General features: G+C 40.3%; 1 protein-coding gene across 1 annotated transcript in view; it reads left to right on the top strand.

Annotated features, from left to right (window-relative positions):
- DOCK3 (dedicator of cytokinesis 3) overlaps positions 1–27,470 on the top strand; it is a gene marked incomplete at both ends in the record, with an annotated part of 286,944 nt that overhangs the window by 193,210 nt on the left and 66,264 nt on the right. The window contains 9 exons of the mRNA XM_084248035.1: positions 787–912; positions 12,875–12,999; positions 14,544–14,706; positions 15,216–15,322; positions 17,387–17,558; positions 17,918–18,015; positions 20,107–20,190; positions 21,505–21,605; positions 22,766–22,847. Of these exons, the coding sequence (XP_084104161.1) occupies positions 787–912; positions 12,875–12,999; positions 14,544–14,706; positions 15,216–15,322; positions 17,387–17,558; positions 17,918–18,015; positions 20,107–20,190; positions 21,505–21,605; positions 22,766–22,847 (1,058 nt within the window). The remainder of the gene's footprint in view (positions 1–786; positions 913–12,874; positions 13,000–14,543; positions 14,707–15,215; positions 15,323–17,386; positions 17,559–17,917; positions 18,016–20,106; positions 20,191–21,504; positions 21,606–22,765; positions 22,848–27,470) is intronic.

Below are 27,470 nucleotides of genomic sequence, written 5' to 3'. Positions count from 1 at the left end.
AGCACACCTAAATTCATCATGTTGTTAATAGCTAATATTATTCAAGCGTTTCAGAGGAACTTCCTGACTGTTGGATTGACCTTGCAACCTTTTAACAGTGGGGACAAAGTCGAGGTGGTTTTGGGGAAATTGTTATTTGTGTAAAACTCCTAGGATATAAGTAATGAGTTCATCTGAGGGGTCATTACAGTTTGCTGCACAAAAAATACCCCTTCTTTTACTTGCAGTGCAGTGGTTCCCTGTAAGAGTGGTGTGATATGTGCTCTTCTGCTTTTTTCACAAGCCAGTACAGCAAGTTGCTTTCCATACTTTGGCATACTGCTAGTACAAAAACACAGTACCTCTTAGTTCATTCATTGTGTCAGAGTGAACACCCTAACATAGGTCTTCTTTGGCCATACTTGTTTCTAGTCTACCATTATTTCTGTAGACTTCTTTGAGTCCCAGCAGTACAGTTTAGGTTATGCAGTCTTCCTATTCACTATTTACTACAACCAAGCCATGTCCTTGGCTGGATGTTGGAGAACAGAGGAAGACAATGCCATATTCTAGATCTCAGATTGTGTTCAGTAGACTGGTTCTCTGGGTCATTGAGGTCATTTTGACTTATATTTCTTCATTTCTCTAGAATTTTTCTTCAGAATAATGCATACTTTGTGCTTCAAAATTTTTCTCAAGAAAAATGCTGAACTTCACATATTTTGGTCTGAAAAATATGGCTTTTTGTTTTTTGCTAGTAATACAGGATGGCAGGTTCTGAGTAAGAAAATGCTTTTGTTTTTGCAGGTCTTATCATTTCTCTACAACTTCTTCGTGGTGACATGGAGCAGATTAGGAGAGAAAATCCCATGATATTTAGTAGGGGATTGGCGATTACAAGAAAATTGGGATTTCCAGATGTCATCATGCCAGGTAAGCAGAACTTCTTGGGGCAGGGGTGGAAAAAGGTTAGGAAGGTAGAATTCAGTGTTCCTCTTGTGCACAGGCGGTGAACCATGCTGTGTCCCAGGTCAGGTTGCTGACTGCAGTCTGTAGCCAGTGAGTCCTTGGCTTTTGGTGGTATTTGTTCTTTTCCACAAGTACCCCACCGCCCCACCATATCACATTCACCAGTGCACCACAGCAGTCCAGCACATGGGTTTTGTTGTCTCTTGTGGAAATCTGGTAGTAGAAACTAACATGGAACTTTTCATGGGTATGCCTTTTACACTATTCTCTTCCACTACTTTTCTTGAAAGAGAACTGAAGAAGTTCCTCTTCAGGGAGAAGAATATACCAATATGAGTACCTGTAGTATCAGTGAATTCCAATTTATATAAGAATAGCAGATACATTTTAATGGATCAGGCAAAAGGTATAAATTAGGCACTGTTTATAGTACCACCTGGCAAGTTTCTCAGGAATTGTCTCACCCTCCTCCTCTAATGCCCAGTGGAGAGCCAGGGCAGTAAGTTGGGAATGGGTTTGACCCTCAAGTGTGGTTCCAGCAGGTCAGTCTCAGGGTTATGTTTGCTAGCCAGGCTGATGCTGGCAAAGCTATAGATGTGGATCTAAACAGGACACCAGAGCTGAGGGGCTGTAGAGAGTGAGTGACGAGTAGAGTCGTGGCCCAGATGGATGGCAGTGGTTCTGATAACCAAAGATGATGCAAACAAGAAGAAGAATCAAAACAGGAAATTACCTGGTTGTCTGGATGGATTATAGAAGTGGACCTATTCTTGCCATTGAGAATTTTACTCCACAAAAGTTTGTTTGTTTGGTTTTTGTTTTGTTTTGTTTTTGTTTTTAGGGCCAGGCCAACCTAAACTGAACTAATTGTGACCACTCTTAAGTATCAGCTATTTAAAGTTATTCATGGTGCTCTAAATTCTCTTGTTGGAAATACTTGCCAGCACATACCCAAAGGGGAGTCAAACCTGAGCATAGAGAAGACCCATGTAATAGATTCCAGCTATCCTTCAACTTCCCACACTATGCTCAGATTTGTTTTATCTTCATTTCCTTTCTATAGAAACTGTGAATGTAAAACAAGCTGCTTCTCCTGCTCATGTACACAGTAGGGTCTTTGGGATGGCAAATCTATGCCACCCAGTCAACCCATGTTTATCTTTAAATGCTAAGGAGACTTCGAGCTAATTTGAAGGCCCCTTCTGGCTATTGGAAAGGTGATGTCCTTCACAGGACATTTCTCCCATCCTGATAATCAGGAGAAGAGCACAGGCATAGTCCCTGGCATGTCTTCTTGGCAATGTACCATTGAAGAAAGAATAAGTGTTATCAAAATTGATCTGGTAATCGTTTTTTTTAATTAGCTATCCAGGCTCATGAGGTGGAGTCATATATACTAAGAGATACACTAACAATCCTTACTTCTTTTGAGAACTTACTTATTTGAGATTTAGATAGCTCCTTTCTTAATAGCCGTCATACAATCATAGACTTCAAACCAAGTAAGTAGAAACTAGAAAGGAACACCTTCAGCCAAAAAAAAAGTTTTTATGCAAACTGATCGCAAGAGTTACATTGTCCAGATTTTATCTAGGGAAAGAAGTCTTTTTATTGAGCACTCTGCATCTCTTGTATATTTGGTACACAGGCATATAAAAGACTTCTGGGTATGCTAGATATGACCATAGAAATCAGCAGTATCACACATTGGTGAAGCCAGCCGAACCTAAGGGGGTCTCCCTTTCCTGGCAGTTAAGGGATAATCATCTGATGATCTGGGAAACCAAGTAGGGGCTATGGTTATGCTGCTTGCTGAGATGTCTTTCTTGGGAATTCTAAGTATTGGAGCTGAAAGTAAGGATTGTTTCATAGGCAGGAGGCAGTGCTTTGTGCTTAATGTTCTACCCCTCCCCCTTTACTTTTCTTCCCCATAAGTAAAAAGCTTTCCTCACAGACCACCAGGGTTGCGAGCTAAGATATCACCAAGTGGGTTTATCCTCTTTGGGTTAGGTAAGAGAGCTGGCTGGCCCACAGGAGTAACAGGAAAAGTGTGCAGCTTTTTTTATATTGCAGTTATCCTGTCTTGGAAAACTGGCTCTGGCAAAAAAAGACCTTGGTGAGTCTTTTCAAACCCTGGCTGCCCTGCCACCTGCAGCTCGTCCACCCTTCACTTATGGGAATATTGTGCCTGGGCTGTAGCAGTCCCTCAGTCCTTACATTGCTATATAACCAAGTTTATAGGAATTTACATCTTCTTCTTGACTTATGGACATAGGGAAAATGAAAAAGGAAATAAATTATGTGTAACTATGAACATTTCTACACTTAACATTGGAGAAATTAGAGTAAATGAAAAATTAGAATTACTTATAAACTGTGATCCTTATTTTAAAACTACCCAGCATTTGGCAGCAACTACCAAATGCTCACTTGGAGAGGTCTCTTTATTGTTGCTGGGATTGCCCAGATAGGTCCTTGTCAAAGCATATCATCAGTGCTGTAACTCTGGCAGTTACAGAGTTCAAATAAGATCCTAACCACACCAGTATCCAACATACCATTTTAAAAAATATCTTTCTGATAGTCTCCCATTGCTCTCCATGGGTGTGTACATACACTCACGACTGCTCTGCCAGCATATGTCCTATTCTGTGTCACAGCTCAGGCCCTGACTGTGCAGCTTTCTAGTTCTGCTCATGACTCATGATAATGAGAGCCAAGAACACCATTGCTATTGTTTTGGGCGGTCCAAGATAAAGCACATTAACCCAAGAAATTTCACTCTAGATTATAGAAGAGATTAGGTATGCCTAATTTAATTTAAGCCTGATTTGGAAACTGGGCGTTTAACAGCCTTTTATTGGTTAATCACCATATTTCCATGGTTACTTCCTCCTTCCCCCTACTTATTTTAGTTCATCCCAAAAGATAACTCTGTAGCATACTTTTACTTCTTACCTCTATTTTTTTCAAGAAGACAGGTGAGAAAAACTGGAACAGGACAGGTGTCCCAGGTGAACAAGTTGAAGTTAACATTTTTCCCTGTTACTTGTCAGGATTAGCCAAAATGAACTTCAAAGAAAATTGTCAGCCAGGAGACTAAACTGAATTATTTAAAATCCTCTTGCTTGAGAAGTGACCACATTTCTTCCAGACCATGTGTAAGCCAGCAGTGATGTGACACCACCTTCTGTGTCCCTCTCAAACGCACAGTTTTCCTGGAAAGTTTGTTCCCAGAATCAGTAGGAATACGGAGCTCTATCCTGATTTTGTGGACAGTACATTTTTAACTTACTTCCTAAGCCTTGAATTTTTTAAAAAGATTTATTTATTTATGCATACAAGAGGTGGGGGACAGGCCAGAGATGTGGGGGGTGAGAAGGATTCCCCAGAGACAGAGTGGGGAACAGAACAGGCAGATTGACTGAGCAGCAGGCGAGTCAGGAGAGGTCTGCTGTGCCATGTGGGTTGTTCCCTTGCCGGCCAGGGATCCAACTCATGCTGCAGAGGCTGCGGATTGCTTCATAGTGCAGTACTTAACCCCTTGCGCCACCAGGGAGGCCCCCTAAGACTTGAATTTTTAAGTATCATTTATTATGAGCCATATGGGCCAACTTTCCTATTAGTTAAGTGTTCTTCTGTCTTGTCAAAAAAAGTCTGTCTTGGGCTTCCCCGGTGGCGCAGTGGTTGAGCGCTGGGTTGCGAAGCTGCCCACAGCCTCTGCAGCGCCGGTTCAATCCCCGGCTGCCTGGTAAGGGTCCCACATGGCACGACAGACCTCTTCTGCCGCTCCCGCTGCTCCCCTCAGCAGTGTACTTCATCACTCTGCCTGTTCTGTTCCTCGCTCTGGCTCTGGTGAATTCTCTCACCCTCCTGCGCTTCTGACTATACCCAGTGCTTGTATAAATAAATAAATAAATCTTTAATAAATAAATAAAGTTTAAAAAAAAGTCTGTCCTTTGATTTAGTAAGTTCTAGTCAATTACTCAGTTTTTCCTAAAGAGTAGTTCTCTAACTTCAGTATATGACAGTCACCTGCAGAGGTTGGAAAAACAGATGGCTGGGCCAACCCCAAGAGTTGCTGCTACGGTGGGACTGGAGTGGGAGCTGGCAATTTGCATTCCTCACAAGCTCTCAAATGATGGTGATGCTGCTGGTCTGGGCCCCATTTTAAGAACTAGGTCCTAGAGAATGTGGGCTTTGCCTCTCCCTCGGCCAGACCTGGCACAAGTACTGCTCTTCTCTGGGTTGTCCTGAACTTACCCTTCAGAAGGCAACTGTGCAGGCATGGCATCCTCTAGGGGACCCTCTCACACTTCCCCTTGTGCTCAAAAATGCACTCTGTTCTTTGCTTTGACCCCTGATGAGAAGTGCATGCCTCATCACTGACCTGCAAGTGATGTTTTTTTCTCTTTTCCTGTTTGTCTTAATTGTTCTTGTTTCTTTCTGTGCTGTCCTCTTATTCTCGCCCCTTTCTTTCTGGTGCAGAGATGAAGATAGTTGGGTGTAAGTTCTTGCTTTTTGTGTGTCCTGTCTGCCTTTTGCCTGCTTTGTTTCCATCTTCATTTGTTTCATGGAATGTTGCAATACTGGGTTGGGGTGTCATATACATTATTAATCCTTCATCAACCTCACCTTTTGGGATAACCACAAGACATAAAAAGAGAAGCTACCAACTCAGACTAGAGGACTGTGAGTTTCTTTGGGTGTTCATGAAGAACTGAAGAAACTAAAGACATATTGGAATGTTTAAAAAACTTGACAAGTCCAAAGTGTGTAGATACATAAAAGGAATTTTTATGAAACAGATCAGCTAGTACCACTGAAAAGAAGATATGCTTATCCCAAACTACAAAAAAATCAAAATGGCAGAAAGCTTCTCTTTTTCAGCTCTGCTTGACACATCTCATACAAAGGGCAACTCAAAGACATGACTTTTGTAAGAAAACTCTCCTCAAAGAGAGTGATGAAAGTATTTACTACAAGTCGATTCACAGTGTTGCAGTCAGTAGGGGTATCAAATCAGGCTTTGGCCATTTCTCTAAGGATTGGTTTAGGAATGGTCATATCTGCTTCTAGTAAGTTGAATGATCATCACATCTGTGGCCCAAAAAGGAATAACCACATATAGTGAAATCACACTGTGCCCATTACTGTCATCCTGTCAGAGAATTTCACTGAATTTGGAGCAATAGAAATCAGTAAAAATCTGTCACTGAAGAAATGGTTAGAAAAATAAAGAATCTCTCTTTCCTGGATACTCTACAGAAATCTGTCCAATAGTCCTTTTTGGAGGTCTCTTCCTCAAAATAAAAGCTACTACAAAATAAAACATAGGCCATATACCTGAAACTGTCTAAATTGAATGGTGGTTAATGTCCCCACATCCCCATGAACACTATCAGGAAATGCACCCCTGTTCTGTCAAGAGACAGAATTGGCATCATCCAGAGCAGGCCTCTGTGTTTGCTGGTAGAAAGTCTTTGTTTCACAAGGTCTTAAGGGAAAGAAAGCACTATCTACGAAGTGCTAATCATATCTAGAAATAATTAAGGTATAAAAACTATAATATAAAATACTTTTATCCTTGAACCCAAAGCTTCTTGATAAGTAGTATAATTTATGCAGAAGGAAAATGAATAAAGAATCCAAATAATACTAAGTGCCAAACCTGTGTGGACTGTCCTGGACCATTTCTCCTGGGGTGGAATATCATATGGGTTGAAACCACGTGCCAACAAAACTGCAAGTGAGACTGAAATGTCTGGTAAGACATTCTCTTTCTAACACATAGCCTGGGCCTGAGCTGGACCTTAGAAGTTCTTAAACCTCTATGGAGGCTTCTTTCACAATTCTCAGAAGAGAATTACAAACACTTTGTGAACTCTAGTTTAAAAGAGAGTCATGCTAGAATGTAGGTCATTGGAAGATCAGACCTGACCACTGAGGCATGCATCTGCCTGATACTAGTGAACATAATGACCATAGCACATAGCAGCTCTGTTAGCCCCCAAGATTTCTGGTAGCAGAAAAGTGCTGATTCCATCTAAGATCTCTCACTCTGTAAGACCCCCAGAATGTTTCGTTCCAATGCCTGTCATAATGAGATATCCTCAAATGCATTGCCTTGCTCCTTCCCAGCAGCTGTATGTATAGACTTATAATAATCTGGATTTTGGTGTGTGGTTTCAGTGTAGTGGGGCTGTTCTGGATACATAAATGCTCCAACCCAGGTATTAGCAAACTATATTACCCTTGAGCCAAATCCAGCCAACAGCCTATTGTTTTTATGGCCTGTCTGCTGAAAATGTTGTGGAGTTTTGTTTTTTTTTTTTTTGCATTTTAAAGAGTTGTGGAAACCAAGAACAAATGTTAGAGACCTGTGTGACACACAAAAGCCTAAAATATGTATTGTTTGGCCTTTTGCAGAGAAAGTTTGCCAACCTCTGCCTACTCATAAGCCCACTAGTTCCTTGACCTGCAGCTTTACCAACATCTGACATTAATTTTTGTGTGAAACTGTGAAAGGTACAAAGACTATTTATTCTGAGCTCCTCTAACAAGAACAACTTCATTCATTATCTTTCCATTCAAGAAACTCACTTGTATGTCAGTTAAGCACTAAGCCCTCAGAGATAGAAGGCATTACTGATACTATAAGATACTCTTCCAACTCGGGAAGAGGACATCTTACAAGGGAGGGCAAGACTGCCTTCAATAATACCTACTCCCACTCGCCAAAGAAAAGCCTCCCCTTTCATACCCCTCCCAGAATGCCTCCATGCTAAGAGCCACCCAACCCCCTACCCTCAGCCAAACTTCATCAGCATCTTCTCAGAACCCCTACCCACCCAAGACTCATTAGAATCTCAAGGGGCAGATATTATTATAGAAGACTAGTTTTAGTAAGCTCCGTAGGTGTTTCAAATACCATCAGCCAGGCATTAGTCTGCAAACTAACCTTTAAAACCACTGCTCAGGACTTCACTTCCCCATCCCCATTGTAATGTGCCTGTCCACATCCTTTTCCTGGTAATATTTTCTGAAAGTTCGTGCTACAGTTTGAAGCCTCCTGAAGACAATACTTTAAGCCAGTCATGATTCCATTGGTAGGCTTGTGATCATGGAACATGCAGTAGGGACAGCCAGAGGGTAGGGAACCCTGGGGGGGCTATCTGTCAGGAGAGCCTGAGTTGTTAAGTCCCTGAAACATTTCACATTTGCTCTTTCTTATGTTTTCTCCTAGTTTCAAGAGAATTAGTGGAAAATTCAATTTTAACAATTCCCCAGAGAGCTTTTGAAAAGGAGGCCCCAGGAACATTAACTTTCACAACATGCCATTTTCAAAATTGAGGCCATAATTTACAAAATTGCAACTCATAAGACAGTTTAATACCTATTCTGACTAAGAACAGCCTTGGTCTAGGTAGATCTGTTCTCTAAATAAAGAGCAGCCAAGATCAGATGAAACCAAGCTGTTTCCATTTGTAACTTAAGAGGGTACAGTTGCTTTTATTGATAAATTTTCTTAGCTAGACAATCACCAAAAGCATTCTTCTTAAATAAAAAGTTTTAAAAGAATGAAAACTGTAGGAATATCTAGCCCTTTGCACTCCGCTGTCCCCTCTCAGGGGACATCGGAATTCTAGCATATCACTCGGATGTCCCCTCTCAGGGGACATTGCAATTTATTAGTGATTACGGGGAATTGAGGTTATTTCAACACAACTTTTTGAGACATGCATGTTTCCCTGAAGTTTTATCTTGAAATGGCACAAGAAATTAAATCAAAATATCGTAAAATGGTTCGGAGTGCAAAGGGCTAGACCTTCCATTTGAAATTAACATTTGTGTTTAAAATGGCCTAGAGAAACTTCCCAGAAGCTATGAGCTCACTCTTTAAAACACAGACCAATTCTGTCATTTTTCATCATCAAGACAACATCCAAATTTGAATTAGCATTCTCTATCACATATTGCTAGGAAAATGTTAATCTAAAGGACACGTTTATTGTAAAATGGTTAACTTGTTTGTAAAAACATTTTCCCCCAACAGGGGATCCTGGGGAGGATGCAGAGAAAGAGGAACTCTGTTACACTGCTCATGGAAATATAAACTTATGTAGCAGTTATGGAAAGGGATCTGGATTTACCTTAAATAACTAAAAAGGGACATTCTGTATGACCCAGAAATCCCACTTTTGGGCATCTATCCAAAGAAAGCATCAATGCAAAACAATCCTGTGTGCTCTAAAATGTTTATTTCACACTATTTACAATAGCTATGACATGGAGGCAGCCTAAATGCCCATTGATAGATAATTGGATCAAGATGTGGTATATCTGCATTGCGGAATACTATTCAACCTTAAGGAAAGATGAAATGCTGTCATTTTTTAATTATTTATTTTCTTAAATCATTGTTCTTCCTTCAGGTGTAGTCCCCATAGTTCTCCCACCACCATAATACCTGTGAACTGTCGCCATAGTCCCTTGTGCTCTTCTTTCCCCTCCCTTGACCCCTCTCCCTCTCCATTCTTTGCTGCTTGCTTCAAATATATGGTCAGTTCACAAGTTTTGTTCTTTTCTTGACCCTTCATTTGGTTTTCCTGTGCTCTACCTGTAAGTGAAACCATTCAATATTTTCCCTTCCAGCTCCATCCATGTTGCCACAAATGTCATGAGTTTATCTTCTTTTTTGATTGCTGAGTAGTAGTCCATTATGTATATATGCCACATCTTCTTGATTCACTCATCTGTTTTGGGGCATTGAGGTTGTTTCCACATATTAGCTATTGTAAATAGTGCTGCAATAAACATGGGAGTGCAAGTTTCCTTTCAAATTCATTTCTTGCATTCTTTGGGTAGATTCCTAGTAATAGAATCACTGGGTCATAAGGTAGGTCTATTTTTTGCACTTTGAGGGTCTTGCACACAGCTTTCCATAGTGGCTGGACCCATTTGCATTCCCACCAGCAGTGTAAAAGGGTTCCTTTCTCTTCACATCCTCATCAATATTTGTTGTTGCCAATTTTGGGGTTTTTTTTAATATAGCCACTCTCCCTGGTGTGAGGTGGTATCTCATTGTTGTTTTGATTTGAAAAGCTTCCATTTTAACAAAAGGAGGGAGTTTGAGGGAATTATGTATAGTAAAACAAGTTAAAATGACAAAGACAAATACTGGACATTTACATAGCAGACAATTTGACAAAGTAACATACTTAGAAATACTAGGAGAGAGTAATTAACAAAGTGAGGGCTCTGAGATTAACTAGGAATGACAGGGAAGAGGGCCAAAGGTATATAGAGGGATGGTGGTGGGAGAAAAACCAAGGTGACATTATTTACAAAAGCAAATGATTTTTAGGTATAAATCTAACAAAATATTATTAAGCTAGTAAAAGAAAAGAAAATTGAAATTCGCTTTTTTTAAAAAATGTGCAAGCTAGAACACTATTGCTGGTAGCCAACATCTGCTTTTAAAAGCCACACAAATTATCTTAAGAAGAATTTTCAGAGAGTATTTGTTTAAGCCAGGGTAATTTTTAAACAAAGCACATGTTCTTTAGATTAGACACGTCAGTTCTCTATAGACTATTCACTTTGTGCCAAGTCAACCTAGAAATTGAATAATTACTTAAATTCCATAGAAAAGCTAATGAGTAACTAAAAGGCTTTTATCAGAAGACAGCTCTGAGATGTCTGGTTCAATTGTTAAAAATCCAAGGTATAACCAACACTGATTTATCCCATTATAATCACAATAACCCATAGTAAAGTTCCCCAGTTGATTTTGAATTTTACTTTTAGGATGGATTTTATTCAGTAGCAGACTGATGAATTTGTTTCCCTGCTCCCCTTACTTGCCCCCCCCCCCCAATCCTACCTGCATTCTTGATTGCTATTTTAATGATATGCTAGGAGGGCCTAAGCAGAGATGTCCAAAGGAGACAGTTTAAAGTTCCAAATTCTTCAGAAAATTCAAAATAGAGGCCTTGCTCAACCCAAAAGGAAAATTTTTGTGGACTGCAAGGATATACACCCTCAAGAATGTTCCACTCAGCAGTTGCATTTGCATGTGATTTTCAGAACACATTTTCCTCTTTCCTTTGCTATAACCTCAGGGTTGTTTGAGAACATAATGGCTTTCACACATTAAAGGAAGTTCTCAGGGTTTTCAGAATAATTGTTTCACATGTGCTGCTCTTCCCCACTTGAGCCAACATATTTTGAGAGCTTCATTATGTGACCAGTTAACCATGATTTCAGGATTGAACTCCCAGGATAGGAAGGCGACCTAAAGAGTAAATGGTCTGGTCATGAAGACCCCAAAAGTCAAAATAATACACCAGTCTGGTCTGTCATGGTTTCCTGTGTAAAAGCTACACAGACACTTCCAGAATGAGAGAGGTAGTCAGTGTCCAAGCCATCATTGTGTATCTGACCAAACCAGAAAGCTAACTTGCTAACACAAAACAAATCTTGTTTCTGTGATTGTCATTCCAGGTAATGAACATATTTAGATGTGCTGGTTTTTCTAAGAACCGAAATAGAATATCTGTCTTCTGAATTGGCTTGTTACTTTGCAAGCTAATTGTTCATCACCTCTCAATTGATTTCAGATGGCTCAGCCATCTTCACCTTGGCCTTTCCTGTTTTCCTGTGCCATTCTTTTTCCTTTGAGGATTTCCCACACTCTACACAACCTTTACCATTTAAAAAAAAAAAAAGCCCTTTAAATACATCAATAAAACCGGTCATGTTACAGATTTAGAAGCTTAGAGCAGCCCAAATGAGTATCAGCAGGTAATTCCACCCCCTCCCCTTAAAAAAAACAACTGTGAGCCTCCCCGGTGGCTCCGTGGTTGAGCACTGGGTTGCGAAGCTGCCCGCAGCCTCTGCAGCGCCATTTCAATCCCCAGCTGCTCCCCGCCACTGGAGGAGGGTCTCACATGGCGCGCAGACCTCTCCTGCCGCCCGCTGCTCCCCTCAGCAGTGTACTTCAGTCCTTCTGCCTGCTCTGCTCCCTGCTCTGGCTCTGGTGAATTCTCTCACCCTCCCGCGCTTCTGACTGTACCCAGTGCTTGTATAAATAAATAAATGAATCTCTAAAAAATAAATAAATAAATCTTAAAAAAAAAGACAGCTGTGACTATGGTCACTTCTTGCAATTTGAATCTCTCCTGCCCAGGCTTGAGCAGCAGATGTGGGCCAAGTGGGTTGGTGTTCCGAGCACAGGGAAGCAACAAGAGCACAATAGATTGTTGTCCCAGTGCTTTAGCACCTGAGCTTCTGGAGAGTTATCTGCTCCCAGAGCACCTGCAACAAAAGGAAGCAAAGCCAATAGATAGTCCAGTGACATCTGCCTGGTACTCCAGCAAGGAATGGGATTTGAAGCCAGGTCTCCAGAAGGAAGAAGTAATATATGCTCTAGTTAGACTCAGAAATATTGAGGCTTACAAACAGAAAGCCTACCAAAAAAAAAAAAAAAAAAAAAGAAACTACTTTTTTTAGAGAAAAGAGAAGCAATTAGCAAGTAAGATGTAGACATGATTAAAATAAGCGTTATTCCTTTTGATTCTAAAATTTTCCCTCTTTGGGTGACTTCGATTACGCTATTCTCCTGAGAGGAGTGAGAAACTGAGCAGTTGCCTACAATTTGAGAGAAGAATCTCTGTCCTGCTTCTTCCCACCCTGGAAAAGCTGTGGTGAACACCTTTAAAATTCAGACTTTAAAACACATGACTAACCAACCTGAGTACTGCTGCACTGATAGTTGTATAATGTCCATCATTATTAACCAAGCTTGGAATGCCCTGAGCACCCACCTGAACCCAGGAGGATCCAAATGCTAGTCTGGTCCTCTGTGGCAATGGGGCAGTGTGGCTTCTGTCATCATTAAGACATGGCATTTCTTTCCCCACAGGTGACATCCGCAATGACCTATACCTAACACTGGAGAAAGGGGATTTTGAAAGAGGTGGAAAGAGTGTACAAAAGAATATTGAAGTGACCATGTATGTGCTTTACGCCGATGGAGAAATCCTGAAGGTAAGTTTTGCCAGTCAGTTTGGGATAGCAGCTAATCCTGTAATATTCTCTTGCTTCCGTGGATTTTTTTCCAGAGACCTGTTCTCTTCAGATAGGACTGAACTCAAATTACCCTAATATACATTCTTCTATGCCTTGTCCTTTCTTCAAGGAAATCCCATAGTTACTTTGATAATGACTCCCCCTGTCATACAGCCTTATTAGGAATTCTTCCTAGTGTCTGACCTGAATTCTTCCTGCTCCAAATTAGAACTATTCCCTCTAGTTCTGTCCTACATGTTACTTCTTCTACCATTCTCTCTTGCATCACTGTCTACTTTTGGTGATTGTTATTAAGCCCCACTCTATTCCTTGAGCTAATATGGAAAGTTACATTTGCTCTTTGGTCAAGGGTAGGACTTAGGCTATCACTGGCTGGTTCCAAGTTATGTGACAGGGGACAGCAGCCTCAGGCCCTAGAGCATTACTTCCAGCCAGGACAGTCTAAGAATCCTGTCACTCTTCATTGAAACTGAAGGCCTGGAGTGCTGTTTTTCTACTGTCAGTATGTCAGTTTTCCCCTCAGTTATGTCATGATGAAATCCCTGGCAAATAAGAAGGCATCATTCACTTTTGGTAGAAAGCAAATCAATCTGTTATAACCTCACTTCTACATGTTGACAACACCCTTGTTGTGAGACAGGCAGAACAGGAATGAGCATCCACATTTTACAGAAGGAAAAGAGGTAAAATTAGTCAAGATCAACTCCCAAAGCTAGAGAGAAATAGAGAATGTTAAAATGATGGCAGAAACAATGGTTTGTGTGTCATTTTACAAACCCACCTCAAGGACTAAGGCATGTGCTTTGTTTGCAAGTATGATACCAAGGTCAGCAGAGCTGACACCACCCCTGTGCAGACAGGGAACTACTCTTGATTGTATTGCCTGCAGCTTCCTGTCTTCCGGGAAGGGCCTGGGCAGTCCTGCAGCGGCATCTTCATGGCAAGATTTGGGAAATGGGGTCAAGTTAAGTCTAAGCTACCTTGTGTCTATCCAAAAACAGTCTGGCAGGGATGACCTAGAATGCCAGTGCAACACTGAGCTGAGGAAGACTAGAAAACAAGGTCTCTCCACTTTATAATTTAGTTACTTTTCTTTTTTTTTTTTAATTGTTGTCTCTCTCTTTTTAGTAACTTTTCTAATCTTATAAAGTACCACTTAAGGCTGACTTCTCCCCTGATGTTCATTGTTGTCTTTCTTAGTGAGGGTGAAGAGCCTGCCTAAGTGATTCAGATGCACTACTCAACTTCCCTCTGGTTTACTGAGCTGTGTGTGTGGTTACTTCTGCCACAGGGTTGACAAGGAGCTTTGCAACTGCTGATTCCTTATACCATCTACATAGTTGTTTCCAAAAGTATTGAATTCCAGATGCATTTTCTCGTTAAATATTTGGCCTGGTGGGGAAATGAGGACTGCGCAGTAGACAGCCAAGTATCCTAATGACACAGAGAACTCCTGGGCTTCCTCAAGGAAGGTGACACTTTACTTTGCTTCTCTTTTCCAGGATTGCATCAGTTTGGGCTCAGGGGAGCCAAATAGAAGTTCCTACCACTCCTTCGTCCTCTACCATAGTAATAGTCCTCGCTGGGGAGAGATTATCAAGTTGCCCATCCCCATCGACCGGTTCCGGGGCTCCCACCTGCGCTTCGAGTTCAGACATTGTTCCAGTGAGTGAGACTTCTCTCCACATTCCTTCGAGGATATGAATGCAACTCTTTCCTTTATGGAATCAAGTTAAGAGGGTTCTTATTATTGGAGTACTGAATAAATGGGTACTGAAAAATGAGATGTTGTCAGAGACTATAATGTGGAGAGGATTCAAAACCGTGGAGTTCGTCTGTCTCTTCCTGCGGTCTGACCCAGATACTGGATAGTTGCCAGTTTCATTCCCCTTCTGGTGTTTCCTTTGTACATATTAAACTGCTTCTTAAAGAACCCTAGGCTATCAAGACCAGTAATTTAGTTTCTATTTGGGTCTAGATAACCTATGTACCTTGGAAAATAGGTGGAAACTCAGTCTAACACATTTATCGTCATTTCTTCAGTCAGGCTGCTACCTAATTAGTGAAAGAGGGAAGGGACAAAGAAGTAAAGAGCAGAGTTGATAAGCACAGGGGGAATTTCAGTTAAAAGGAGGTAGACGGCACAAACAACTAACATTTGGCTCTAATTGCAGCAAAAGACAAAGGGGAAAAGAAACTCTTTGGCTTTGCATTCTCTCCCCTGATGCGGGATGATGGCACCACCCTTTCAGATGATATCCATGAACTCTATGTGTACAAGGTATGCGCCTGGCTGTCTCTCATCTGAACCTTCAACCCTTTGAGGTCACACTCATGCAAGGTTCTCCGTTAGGCATTTTCATTATTAATGCAGGCCAGAGGAACCAGGATATTATGCTGGTGGTAACCTCAGGACAGCTGTGGGCAGGCTTTTGTCTTCTAAATACCGTGGCTGTCATCCCACAGTTATGCTAGCACTCTGTTTGTTTCCCACCTCCCATTCCACTAGTAATGAAAATCCATTACCAACCTTTTGTGTCCTTGTGGCATTGGCTAGAACATTCGGAGACCTGCAGTTTGAGATCATGGTTCTGTCAGCTGTCACAACACAGCTGCCACCCTAAGTTGCCGACATACCAGGTGGAGGCCACCGTCACCATATTCTCTTTAAAGAGTATGTGAGCCATTCTGGGGAGTTTCTGAACAGAAAGCACTTTCTGAGAGGATCTGAGGCTCAAGCTTCAGCTTCAAGAAGATAAGAACAAACATCTCAGAAACCCCAAGGGACCTGATTTTTATATAGATATGGCCCAGAAAACATTCTTTTTTTTTTTCTTCAAGAATTGAATATGTGATATTTACTGTGTAAGAGTAAAATGTAAAGTACACATTACAAATTAATGGTGGATGGAAGGATTCTTTGTAAGCAGTAATTAGGCAACTGATTGGCAATTATGGAAAATGAATAATTTTAGATCGTTACTTTACATTATATTTATTTTTCAAATATTTTTATTTATTTATTTTTTTAAATAAATTTTATTTTTATATTCCCCATACAATTGCAACCCCCTTATTTTGACCCCAATCCCTCCCCGCACCCCACCCCCCATAGAGTGTCTCTGGTTCATAGTTTTTTGTTGATTTTGATTTTCACTTTCTTAGTTACTCATTTTCCTGATCCTTATTTAAGTTTTCTAGATTCCTGCTATGAGTGAGACCATCCGGTATTTTTGTTTTTCTTTCTGGCTTATTTCGCTGAGCGTGATCCCTTCCAGCGCCATCCATGTTGCTGCAAATTGCATGTGTTTATCTTTTTTGAATGCTGAGTAATATTCCATGGTGTATATGTACCACATCTTCTTGATCCAGTCATCTATTTTTGGGCATTTGGGCTGTTTCCAAAGCTTAGCTATTGTAAACAGTGCTGCTATAAACATAGGGGTGCAGGTGCTCTTTGGAATTGATGTTTCTGTGTCCTTTGGGTAAATACCTAGGAGTGGAATTGCTGGATCCTATGGAAGCTCTATGTTTAGTAGGTCCAGAAATCTCCACACAGCTCTCCATAGTGGTTGGACCAGTTTGCATTTCCACCAGCAGTGCAGGAGAGTTCCTTTTTCTCCACACCCTCGCCAACATTTGTTGTTGCTAGTTTTTTTAATATGTGCCATTCTCACTGGTGTGAGATGGTATCTCATGGTAGTTTTGATTTGCATTTCCCTGATTACAAGTGATGTTGAACATTTTTTCATATGCCTGTTGGCCATTTGCATTTCCTCTTCAGAAAAATTTCTTTTTAGCTCTTCTGTCCATTTTTTGACAGGATTTTAAATACTGATTTTAAATTCTTTGTTTGTGCTGAGTCTCATCAGCTCTTTGCAGATTTTTGTGATCAGTCCTTTATCATTAGTGTTGTATACAAAAATGTTCTCCCAGTCAGTGGGGTTTCTCTTTGTTTTTGTTATTGTCTCTTTTGCTGTGCAGCAGCTCTTTAATTTGATGTAGTCCCAGCTGTTTATCTTTGCCTTCACTATCACTGCTTTGGGTGATATGTCTGTAAAGATGTCTTTGATGTGCATATCACGTAGTGTTTTGCCTATATTTCCTTCTATGTATTTTATGGTTTCAGGTCTTATGTCTAGACTTTAATCCATTTTGAGTTGATTTTTGTGTATGGTGTGAGGTAGTGGTCAAGCTTCATTCTTTTGCATGTAGCGACCCAGTTTTCCCAGCACCATTTATTGAACAGACTTTCTTTGCTCCAATGCATATTTTTGCTCCTTTGTCAAAGATTTAGTTGACCATAAACCAGAAGACATTCTGTATTCTCTATTTTTGCCTACAGTGTGATGAGAATAGCACATTTAACAATCATGCTTTGTACCTGGGCCTCCCCTGCTGCAAAGAGGACTACAATGGCTGCCCCAACATCCCTTCCAGCCTCATCTTCCAGCGCAGCACCAAAGAGTCTTTCTTCATTTCCACCCAACTTTCTTCCACCAAACTCACCCAGAACGGTAAGTGATCGTGCCTGTAGGTTGGTACCTCTGCCACACTCAGTGGCTAGTTGCATGTTGCTCATGTGTGTTAAGGGAGATAGAAGTTACTGTTTTTTCATGCCATAGTGAGGGCATTCTTTGTTATTAAAAGCTGGCAGTAGCAGCCTGTGAGGTTTCCAGTGGTTTTAACAGCTCCATAGTAAATATGTAGGATGTAGAGATGTGTCTTTGCCCTGATCTTAGCACTCAAAGAGGCTATTTTGATACTTGCAGCTATTTCTGTTCCTCTCAGTCCCACCTGTCTTGTCTGGAAGAATTTGGGCTTCAGTTGTCCTTGGCATAGCCAGGGTTCACCATCTTGTTGGCTTGTTTTCTAGTGGACCTCCTTGCTCTGCTGAAATGGAAGGCCTTTCCCGACCGGATCATGGACATCCTAGGGCGGCTGCGGCATGTCAGTGGAGAAGAAATTGTTAAGGTATGGTTTTCATGAACAGAAATCTGGGCAGAAAGATTTAATTCTCTTTGGTTTCCTCTAAGTCATTTCTCAAGATACATAGTTAGATAAATAGGAAAAAAGCATTTTTCCCCTCTTAATCTAGTTAGCTTTTTAAAAGTTAGGTATTAGATTTGTTACCATTTAAAACTACATTTATGTGATAAGCCTTATTTTCTGACTTATTTTTCTTCCTAGAAAGCAAAATCGTAAAGGGCAGTGCTGAGAGCTTTCTCATAGAAACAGTTCCAGTGCTCTGTGCTGCGTACAGTCCTTTAGATGTCCTCTCTGTTCCCTGGGTCTCTTTCTCATTTCCTTGCTTTGTAATCCTTTACCACAAACCCTGTCCAACATCTTTCTGACTCTGCTTTTTGATTTTCAGTATGGTCACTGAATTCTCTCCATTAGCTTGTATGGGCCCTGACTATCTCTCACCTGAACCTTCACCCCCTTGAGGCCACTCTCCTACTTGGTTCACTGTTGACCTATAACTGCTGATTTTGCCTGCTCTCTAATTTAGAGTTGATACCTTTCCTGCTCCTTGCCTCGGCTGCTTTTTTCCAGGTACCCATGGAAGATTTCCCATCTAATGACCTTAGGCAGTTCACAGAAACACTACCAATCCCAATTCTCTGTAGGGCACTATACAGTGTTTGCCCAACTGGTTTTAGCTCAAGAAAATCCCTAGACACTTACTGGTGTTGAAAGCCCACCAGGTGGATCCTACACAATGGACTGAACTCTACTGAGAAAAATACAGGTGCAAGAGCAGTGGAATGGAATATGGAGATTAAAGCTCGAGAAAGCAACAATAAAAGTGTTCTAGCTCTATCATTGCAAGCACCAAGTCACTTGGAACAGCTACGCTTTCATTTTTCAGCTTCCTTGACTTAATACAAAACATCTGTCTCCAAATGAGGAACAATTTTAAAGTCTGTGTACCCCTGTGTACTTTTATGAAATATTGTATGAATGTTTTTAATCAGTTGATCACAGTATCATACATTTTAAAAGGAACTCTTCACAAACAATTTAACAAATTTTTGAAACATAAGATAAATTCATAGTCAGGACATTAGCTTCTTTTAAACATATTTAAAATATTAACAAGTAAACAGAAAAGATGTTAAGAAAAGTCTGTAATATGAAGGCTGAGTTGTCATATTCCTGACAGGAGAACAACCTACCAGCATATCTAGTTTAGCATCAGTAAAGAAGAGACTATGCTAGTGTTATAATGACAGAATAGTATAAATAACCCTGCATGTACCTATGACTCAACCCCAGCTATCATCAAGCCAAGACCAGTTCTGTCCATCAACATCCCATCTTGCCTCCCACCTTCTGTTGTTCTGAAATAAAATGTAAACATTGTATCATTTAATTGTCTTTGACCAACAGAATGTTAGATTTGATTTTTAAGGGCTGTGAACACTCCCTACATTTATTATTCTCTCCTTGGTTTTTGTACCTTAGAAAGAGAAAGGCACATGCTTAAAAAAGCAAACCTCCCAAAATTGTGCTTTCAGATCTTTTATCCTCATTAATAGTCCTTATCAGCTGCTTTTTTCCCTTCTCCTGGAAACTAATTTCTAAACAAAGAAATAGTTTCTGTAGGTAAGGTCTACTTGCCATATCCTTATCCAAATGTCCTCTATAGCATTAGACAGCAGTAGAGAGTATGGGACTCCTGCACAATTTGGGGGCTCTAGGAAAGTGAATTCTTTTTCTCAAAATGAGTGTGGCAGAATCACTTAGGTAGTCTTACTTCAAATTTGCAATTTTACATGGATATCCCATATTTTTTAGGTGATTATACTTTCCTTACATTGTTAGCACTTATCCTTCAGGAAAAGCCTCTCTAGATCTCTCTCATGGCCCCTTGGTCTATACGCAAACCCTCCACATCTACCTGGTTATCCTTTAGTGAAGTAGAGTAAGGGACTAGACTCTTTGAGGTCTTAGGAGAGCTCTGATTCTGTTTATTGGTAGAGAAATTCATTGGTGTATGGAAGTTTGACAATATGTACAAATCCCTAAGACATGAACCTTCTGATTTTTATGCTATTACAGTTTCTACAAGATATCTTAGATACTCTTTTTGTGATTTTGGATGATAATACAGAGAAATATGGCCTATTGGTGTTTCAGTCTTTGGTAAGTTTCTCCATTTCTTCATTTTTACTAATAATTCCTGTCACGTATTTTTAGAAATCTAAGGGGAACAATTTATTAGAGTGAATTAGCACAAGGCACAGATGTTTCCTATAGATAAGGGACTGAGGAGTGGCACCAGGTCAACCTAAGGAAGACTTGTAGATTCCTACAAGTTCAAATTTAAAGAATTCACCATACTTAGGTCCAGGTTTCAACTTTGTAGTTGTTTTTTTATTTTATTGTGAATTTTATTTTTCTCTATATAATTTTGGGGTTACATTTTTACTCCTTTATATGTGACATGAACTTTATAGTTCTGATATTAAATCTCATCACTAATGCAGGGTTGCCTGACCCCAGAAATAATGAGCTACACCATCAATCCAGGGACTAATATAGAAAACCAGACAACTCATTTTTTCACTTATAAAGTAGGAAGATGAAAGTAGGAAGTGATGAAACTAAACAGACAAGCAATGAGACACATTAGATATCAGTAAGTAGAGGAATACATGTGCCTAGCATAGATAGGAAGGGATGGAGAAACTGAGAAGCACCTAGTATTCCTGCTACACAAGTTAAGAACAGGATTTTTAAAAGGGATGTTGATAGGAAACTACTTTTTCTCCCTCTGTGCTGCTCTTTGGGAAGTAGCATCTCAGAAGGTTGCATAGTGAGAATGGACAGTGATTTGAATGTTTAGTGTATTCTGCTTAATGTATTCAGTCCCTAAGAAGGCTGTATATTCAAGAGAGTCAGACACTCGGAGTCTAGGTAGACTCCAGATGGTAGACTAGGTAGACATCCAGACTAGGTAGACTCTGGATGGATGAAGTGAAGACGCCAGAGTTAAGATGGCACTTGTGGTGTTTCTTCTTCCTCGCTTTCCTCACCAGCTAGTCCTACTGTTTAAGGGCACAGCCATTTGTAGACTGATTTGGCCCAGAGGACAATCTTTCTCTCTTTTCCAAGTGTTTTGAGTCACTTTAGTGTTTGCGCCAATACAGTATTGTTTTGACTTCCCATGTGTGTATTGTACAAACATTATTGTGAAGAGAGAGACTTACAGTAATACGAGCACAAATGGCTGAGCTCTAAGTCTGGATTGGGAGTCTGGGAGTGGTAGGAGTAAAACAGACAAGACAGAAATATAGACACAGAATGGATATCTTATATTCAGCCTCCCTGGGGAGCACTAGATAAAACAGTGATAGTTTGCCATTCCTTAAAGAAGACTAGTCCCACTGAAGCCCCATCCTGCTGAGGACCAGTCTGAGGCCTCCACCAAGCCTGATTCCCCTCTCTCTCTCCCAGGTGTTCATCATCAACCTGCTCCGAGACATCAAGTATTTCCACTTCCGGCCTGTGATGGACACTTACATCCAGAAGCACTTCGCTGGAGCACTGGCATACAAGTAAGTGTCCTTTGGCATCATTATTAATAATTGTATTTGTATATAAAGACAGGCTTAAAAGAGTTCAGGGATAACCACTACTTGTTCAACTGGCCTTTTTTTTTCAAGCTTTGTTTATGATCTTAGCAGCTTTTAGTCTTTTATGATGTTTTTTGTGGGCTTTTAGGTGACATTTTAAGCCAAAGTTTATTACATAGTTGTCATACTTCTTCTAATAATGATGGCAAGGGTATTAAAAATAAGTTTCACATTTTCCCAATGAGAAATATGTAAATATCTAAATATAGTACCCACAAATAAATGTCAAAGAAAATAAAAGGGTGAGTTAAGAGATAATATGAATAGTAAACACTCACAGGTTATATAAAATTATTAAAGCATTAAAAAAAGTCATCATTTGCTTCTATGTACTTAGTTTTTGAAAATATAAATAAAATTCGAGTGAGGCTCTAGAGTCACTGGAACTCTGACACTTTGATGTCACATGGAAAGCAAATACTTTGTTATATGCTTTGCATGTGTCATTCATTAACATTCGCAGTAACTTTGACATGTATTCTTACTTCCTCCATATTTTAAATAAAGACAGTGAGGCACAGAGGGACCAAATAACATGTCCAAGGATATAAGCTAGACCACATATGAACCCTACTGTCTGACCAGTGCTGGCCCTCTTGATTGCTCCACTCTGTTGCCATGTAAATGCAGATGTCATCCCAGTCTACCCAATGACTAGGACCCAAGATGAGATGGAGGTGGAGCAAGGAGAGACACGTGGAAGTATCCAGCTTTATTCAGAATTTGCTATTTACTAGTTATTGTTGTATGTTCTAGAGACAGCAATTTTAGGCAAAACGAAAATACATATACAGTTCAAAGCTTTGGGAAGACTTTATTGTAGTCAAAAAATAAATGTGTTTCAGGGAGAATGAGAAAGAGTGATTGTAATTGCTAATTAAAATGAGGCCACTCTTTATGTGTAAGGACTGTTGTCTGGTCTCAGATGATCTGAAGGTTCCATAACTATAAGGGATCCATCACTATACTGTAGTTTATCAGCTGGAAATTATTTCCTATGTGGCTAATTCAGGGCTGCAAACATTTCAAGCTGCATTGCTTTTGGATTAAAGTGGGGTTTCTAAAACCATTCTCCTTCCCAGGGAGCTCATCCGCTGTTTGAAGTGGTACATGGACTGCTCAGCAGAATTGATTCGGCAGGATCACATTCAGGAAGCCATGAGGGTAATGTATCGAGCTTACTGTCCATCAAGGGCCCAACCTGCAGCTATTTGTGAGTGATCTCAATGTTTCAGTGTGCAGGACAGGTAGAGGCATCCCAGTATACTGACCTCCTCTCAGGAGTACCTTCATCAACATACTTCCCCTTATCTCCCCTCCCCGCCATTTTAACCCTGAAGATTTCTCTCTTTTTTTGTGTGTGTGTATTGAAATAACATTATAGTGTAATATAGGTTTTGGGTGTATAGCATTGTAATTTAACATCTGTGTATTCTATATGACTCCCCACCAGAAGTTCAGTTTTTCTCTACCAACAAAGTTGGCCCCCTCCTTTACCCAGTTTACCCATCCCTTCACCTTCCTTCCCCAGCAATAACCATTATTTTGTTCTCATAATTTAAGAGATTTTGTTTTGCAGTGTGGAGCTTCCCTCAGAATATTAAAAATAAATAGACCATATGATCCAGCAATTACACTCCTTGGTATTTAGCCAAAAAGTATTAAAACACTAATTTGAGGGGTTATATGCTCTCATGTTCATTGCAGCACCACTTGTAATAGTCAAGGTATGGAAAAAACCTAAATGCCCAACAAGAAATAAATGGATAAAGAAGATCTGGTACATATGCACAATGGAATAATAATCAGCTATAAAAAGACATGAAATCTTGCCATTTGCAACAACAAGGCTGGAACTGGAGGGAGTTATGCTAAGTGAAATAAATCAGAAAGAGAAAGACAAATACTGGATGATTTCACTTATGTGGAATATAAAGAAGCAAAACAAAGTAGCAGACAAAACCAAACCAAAACTAACCCTAGTAGATTTTGTCTGCTTAAAACAAAAACGGTCGGCCATGAGTGTCATTATGTGGCTTTGAGTGGAATCTTCCAGGAAGGTGAAACAGAGCTGGACCAAGAGGAGAACCCGCTGCTTTGTCCGTAGGCTCCAGAGACCCCCAAGGAGGTGAGGAAGCTGCCTCCATGGGCAGGACTGGACAACACGGAAAAAGAAAAAGCCCTGGTACCCTCAAGAAGAGGAAGCCCAGGTGGAGTCTGATGAGACCAACTTTATTCTTGAAGCCTACATGGACTGGATGTCAAGAGTTCACGCTGATCCTTTATGGAGTATTCTAACAAAGCCAGCTAAAGTTGCTGTTTGGTTACTCTGCCCTATGATTTTATGCAAAAATAGGTAATACGGTTTAAAAGTAGATTTGGTTTGCAAACTTTTGCTACACTGTTGAAAAAATTTGGGATCAAGGTTGAAAGAACCTGTTTTTGCATAAGTTGAATCAATTTTAATATTTTTCCTGTGATTTGATAGCTTTGCTGTTTTGTTTTGGCTAATGCTTCCAGATGGGGTTTTTGTTTGTTTGTTTGTTTTTGGTTTTTTTGGACTGATAAACTATTTCCCAGGAATGGAGGACTTTTGCTTTCCACACTGGACAATACTCGGAGTGACTGCTTTGCTTTCCAATGGGAACCCTGAGAAAAATTTTCATCTGAAACTGTACCCCAGCATCCATACATTTGACCTTCAACAACATAGAAATGAAATAAGCCAAAAAGAAAAAGAAAAATACCGGATGGTCTCACTCATAGCAGGAATCTAGAAAACTTAAATAAGGGACCAGGAAAATGAATAACTATAAGAAAGTGAAAATCAAAATCAACAAAAAACTATGAACCAGAGACACTTTTTGGGGGGCGGGGGCCGGGAGGGGAGGGATTGTGGTCAGAATGGGGCATTTGCAATTGTATAGGGGAATATAAAAATAAAATTTATTATTAAAAAAAAACAAAACAGAAATGGTGGCAAAAAGTGAAAGGGGGCAACTGTTAGGGGGAAAGGATATCCTAAGCTAATCCATACTGTCTTTGTGGATGCCACCCCCACTCCACCAAAACACTGGGAACTACAAATCCCAGGATCCCCAAAGGGAAGTTGCGAGGGCCTAAGGGCGGAGTTAAGCAGCCATTTTCTCTGTTTGTAAATAAAAACCAGCCACGGTAGTGGGGTTGGGCACACTTGGCTCGTGCTCTTGGCCAGGCAGGTTTGGTCTTGGCGGGTCATTTGGGATTCCAGGTCGGCGGAACGGGTAGGACACATTTAAGAATTTATCTCCCTTTTTTCTCCCTGAGTTGTACATTTCCTCGATCCCCTTCCCTTGTAAATAAACCTTTTGTTAACCTTTAAAATAAATAAATAAATAACGATTGCTACCAAAAAAATAAAAACGTATTTTTCACTTAAAAAAGTAAATAAAGGGGGGCCTCCCCGGTGGCGCAGTGGTTGAACGCTGGGTTGCAAAGCTGCCCGCAGTCTCTGTGGCGCTTGTTCGATCCCCGGCTGCTCCCCGGCCACTAGAGGAGGGTCCCACATGGTGCGCAGACCTCTCCTGCTGCCCGCTGCTCCCCTTAGCAGTATACTTCGGTCCCTCTGCCTGCTCTGCTCCCCACTCTGGCTCTGGTGAATTCTCTCACCCTTCTGCGCTTTCTGACTGTACCCAGTGCATGTATAAACAAAACAAACAAACAAACAAACAAATAAATAAATAAAAACATGCCTCTATAAAAAAAAATAGCATTCTTTAAAAAAAAAAAAAGTAAATAAAGGGAAAAGCAAAAAAAAAAAAAAAAAAAAACCACTAACCCTAGTAATATAATCATAGGATTGAGTCTGCTAGAGGGGGGAGGACAAGGGTGTGGGACATAAAGTGGGGAGGGGGCCCAGTGGACTCTGGTGGAGGAGAATGGGTGCTTTGGTGGTGGGTGTGGTGTGGTAACACATCTGAAGAGGTATGAACATATGCCCCTAAATTATATACAGTGTTACCTCAATAAAAAAGATACTATAGGGGGTTGGGGGTTGTTTTGTTCATTCCTTTTATTTCTTTATCTTCCACATGAGTGAAATCAACAGTGTTTGTCTTTCTAGGACTTATTTAAGTTAGTATAATACCCTCCAGTTCCATTGGTGTTGTCACAAATGGCAAGAGTTCATCCTTTTTTACAGATGAGTAATATTTCATTATGTATATATACCACATCTTCTTCATCTATTCATGTGTGAATGCTGCCCCTGAAGATCTTTTTTCCTCATGATTTAGTCTTAAAGCCAGAGGGAGGGGTGGTGTGCACAGTGCTCCTGGACATCATTCCTGCCTGATTTCTACCAGTAGGATCAATCTTTGCTTCTACTGGCTAAAACATTGTATCTCCTAAACCAATGTAGATGGCAACATTGATTAGAATGAAGACCTTCCAATACTTTTTCCATCTTCAGTAATAACTAAACATTGATTTTTTTTTAGAACCATTTTAAGTAAAAGAGCTGAGTGGATGCACTGTGTGTGGCTGTGTTGAGATGAAGATAATCTTAAAATCTTGACCTTTGATGGAATCCAGGGTCCCCCATGGCAACACCCTGGCTTGGAGAGTCTCTATGACAAGGCAACCCTAGTTGGGCACAGCTCCAGTTTACAGGGTAACTTCACTTCATGGCTACTGCTTCTACTGTAAGGAGCCACATCTGAGAATGTTGATTCCTCTTTTGCTCCAACAAGTCTTCAGATAACCACTTGAAAAAGCTGTAGAATCCTCTGGGAACTCACTTAAAATGAGTCCATGCATTCTCTGTTTCTCTCCCTGTCTTTTCTAATACTTGAGTTATATTTTTGTTGTTTTGTAATCATGTTTTCCCCACCCTTTATAATTTGGAAATGAATTCAAAGAATGGCATCAAGGTAGTTCTGCTTTTTTTCCGTCCTCTTTTAATGTCACCTTCATAAAGTAGTATTGAACCTGTGATTTTGTTGTGCTTGTCCACATTGTAACAGGTGAAAGTCATTTCCCTGAGCATCATCAGATGAAGAGGCAAAATCAAATCATAGATCTGTGTTTTCCCTGCTCTTCTCTGTATATTTTGTTAAATTCTAAGGCCACAATTCTCATTTCTGTCTTTCACACAATACATGTAACAGAGCAGTTAGCATTGGTCATGGATGCAAAAAGGAGTAAGACTTTCCTTTGAAGAACATATCTTCAGTGTCCTAAGGGAGAGCAGGCACAAACACCGCTGTAGAGCAAGGATATGAATGTTGTGTGAAGGCAGGGCCTGTGGGTTCTGTTCTTCTCTGTACCCCAGCACCTGTCAGGTGCTTTACATAATATTTGAAGGGATAAAAATTGAGTTAAATACAAAATGTTCTGTGTGACTCCATAAATTAATTACTTATGGATACTGGAGAAGGCATCACAGAAGTTGTTTTCTCCTAAGAGTCATTTAGTCAGTTGATATTGCTTGAAACCTGCCATGTATCAGACACTATGTTAGCCACTGGGGAGTTAGTAGGAGTCCAAGCAGAACAGGCTAGTCCATTGAAGTGGGGGAAAGATAGACAATAAACATGTAAAACAGATAAATATACAAAATTAGTGGGGAAAAAATTTGAGGAGTACTGTAAAGGAAATAGATTCATGGGATAGACTATTAGAAAGGAATATTTACCTTAATATCAAGAGTTTAGAGAGAATTTCTCTGAGGAGATGACCTTTTAACTGAAATCAGTGGTAAGAGGTGGGGGAGAAACAGTCAAGACAGAGAAAACAGCATGTTTAAAA

This window comes from Talpa europaea, assembly GCF_964194135.1.
Source record: "Talpa europaea genome assembly, chromosome: 11".
NCBI lineage: Eukaryota > Metazoa > Chordata > Mammalia > Eulipotyphla > Talpidae > Talpa > Talpa europaea.
Note: the sequence above shows the minus strand (reverse complement) of the source record. Positions and strands in the feature narration are given on the sequence as shown.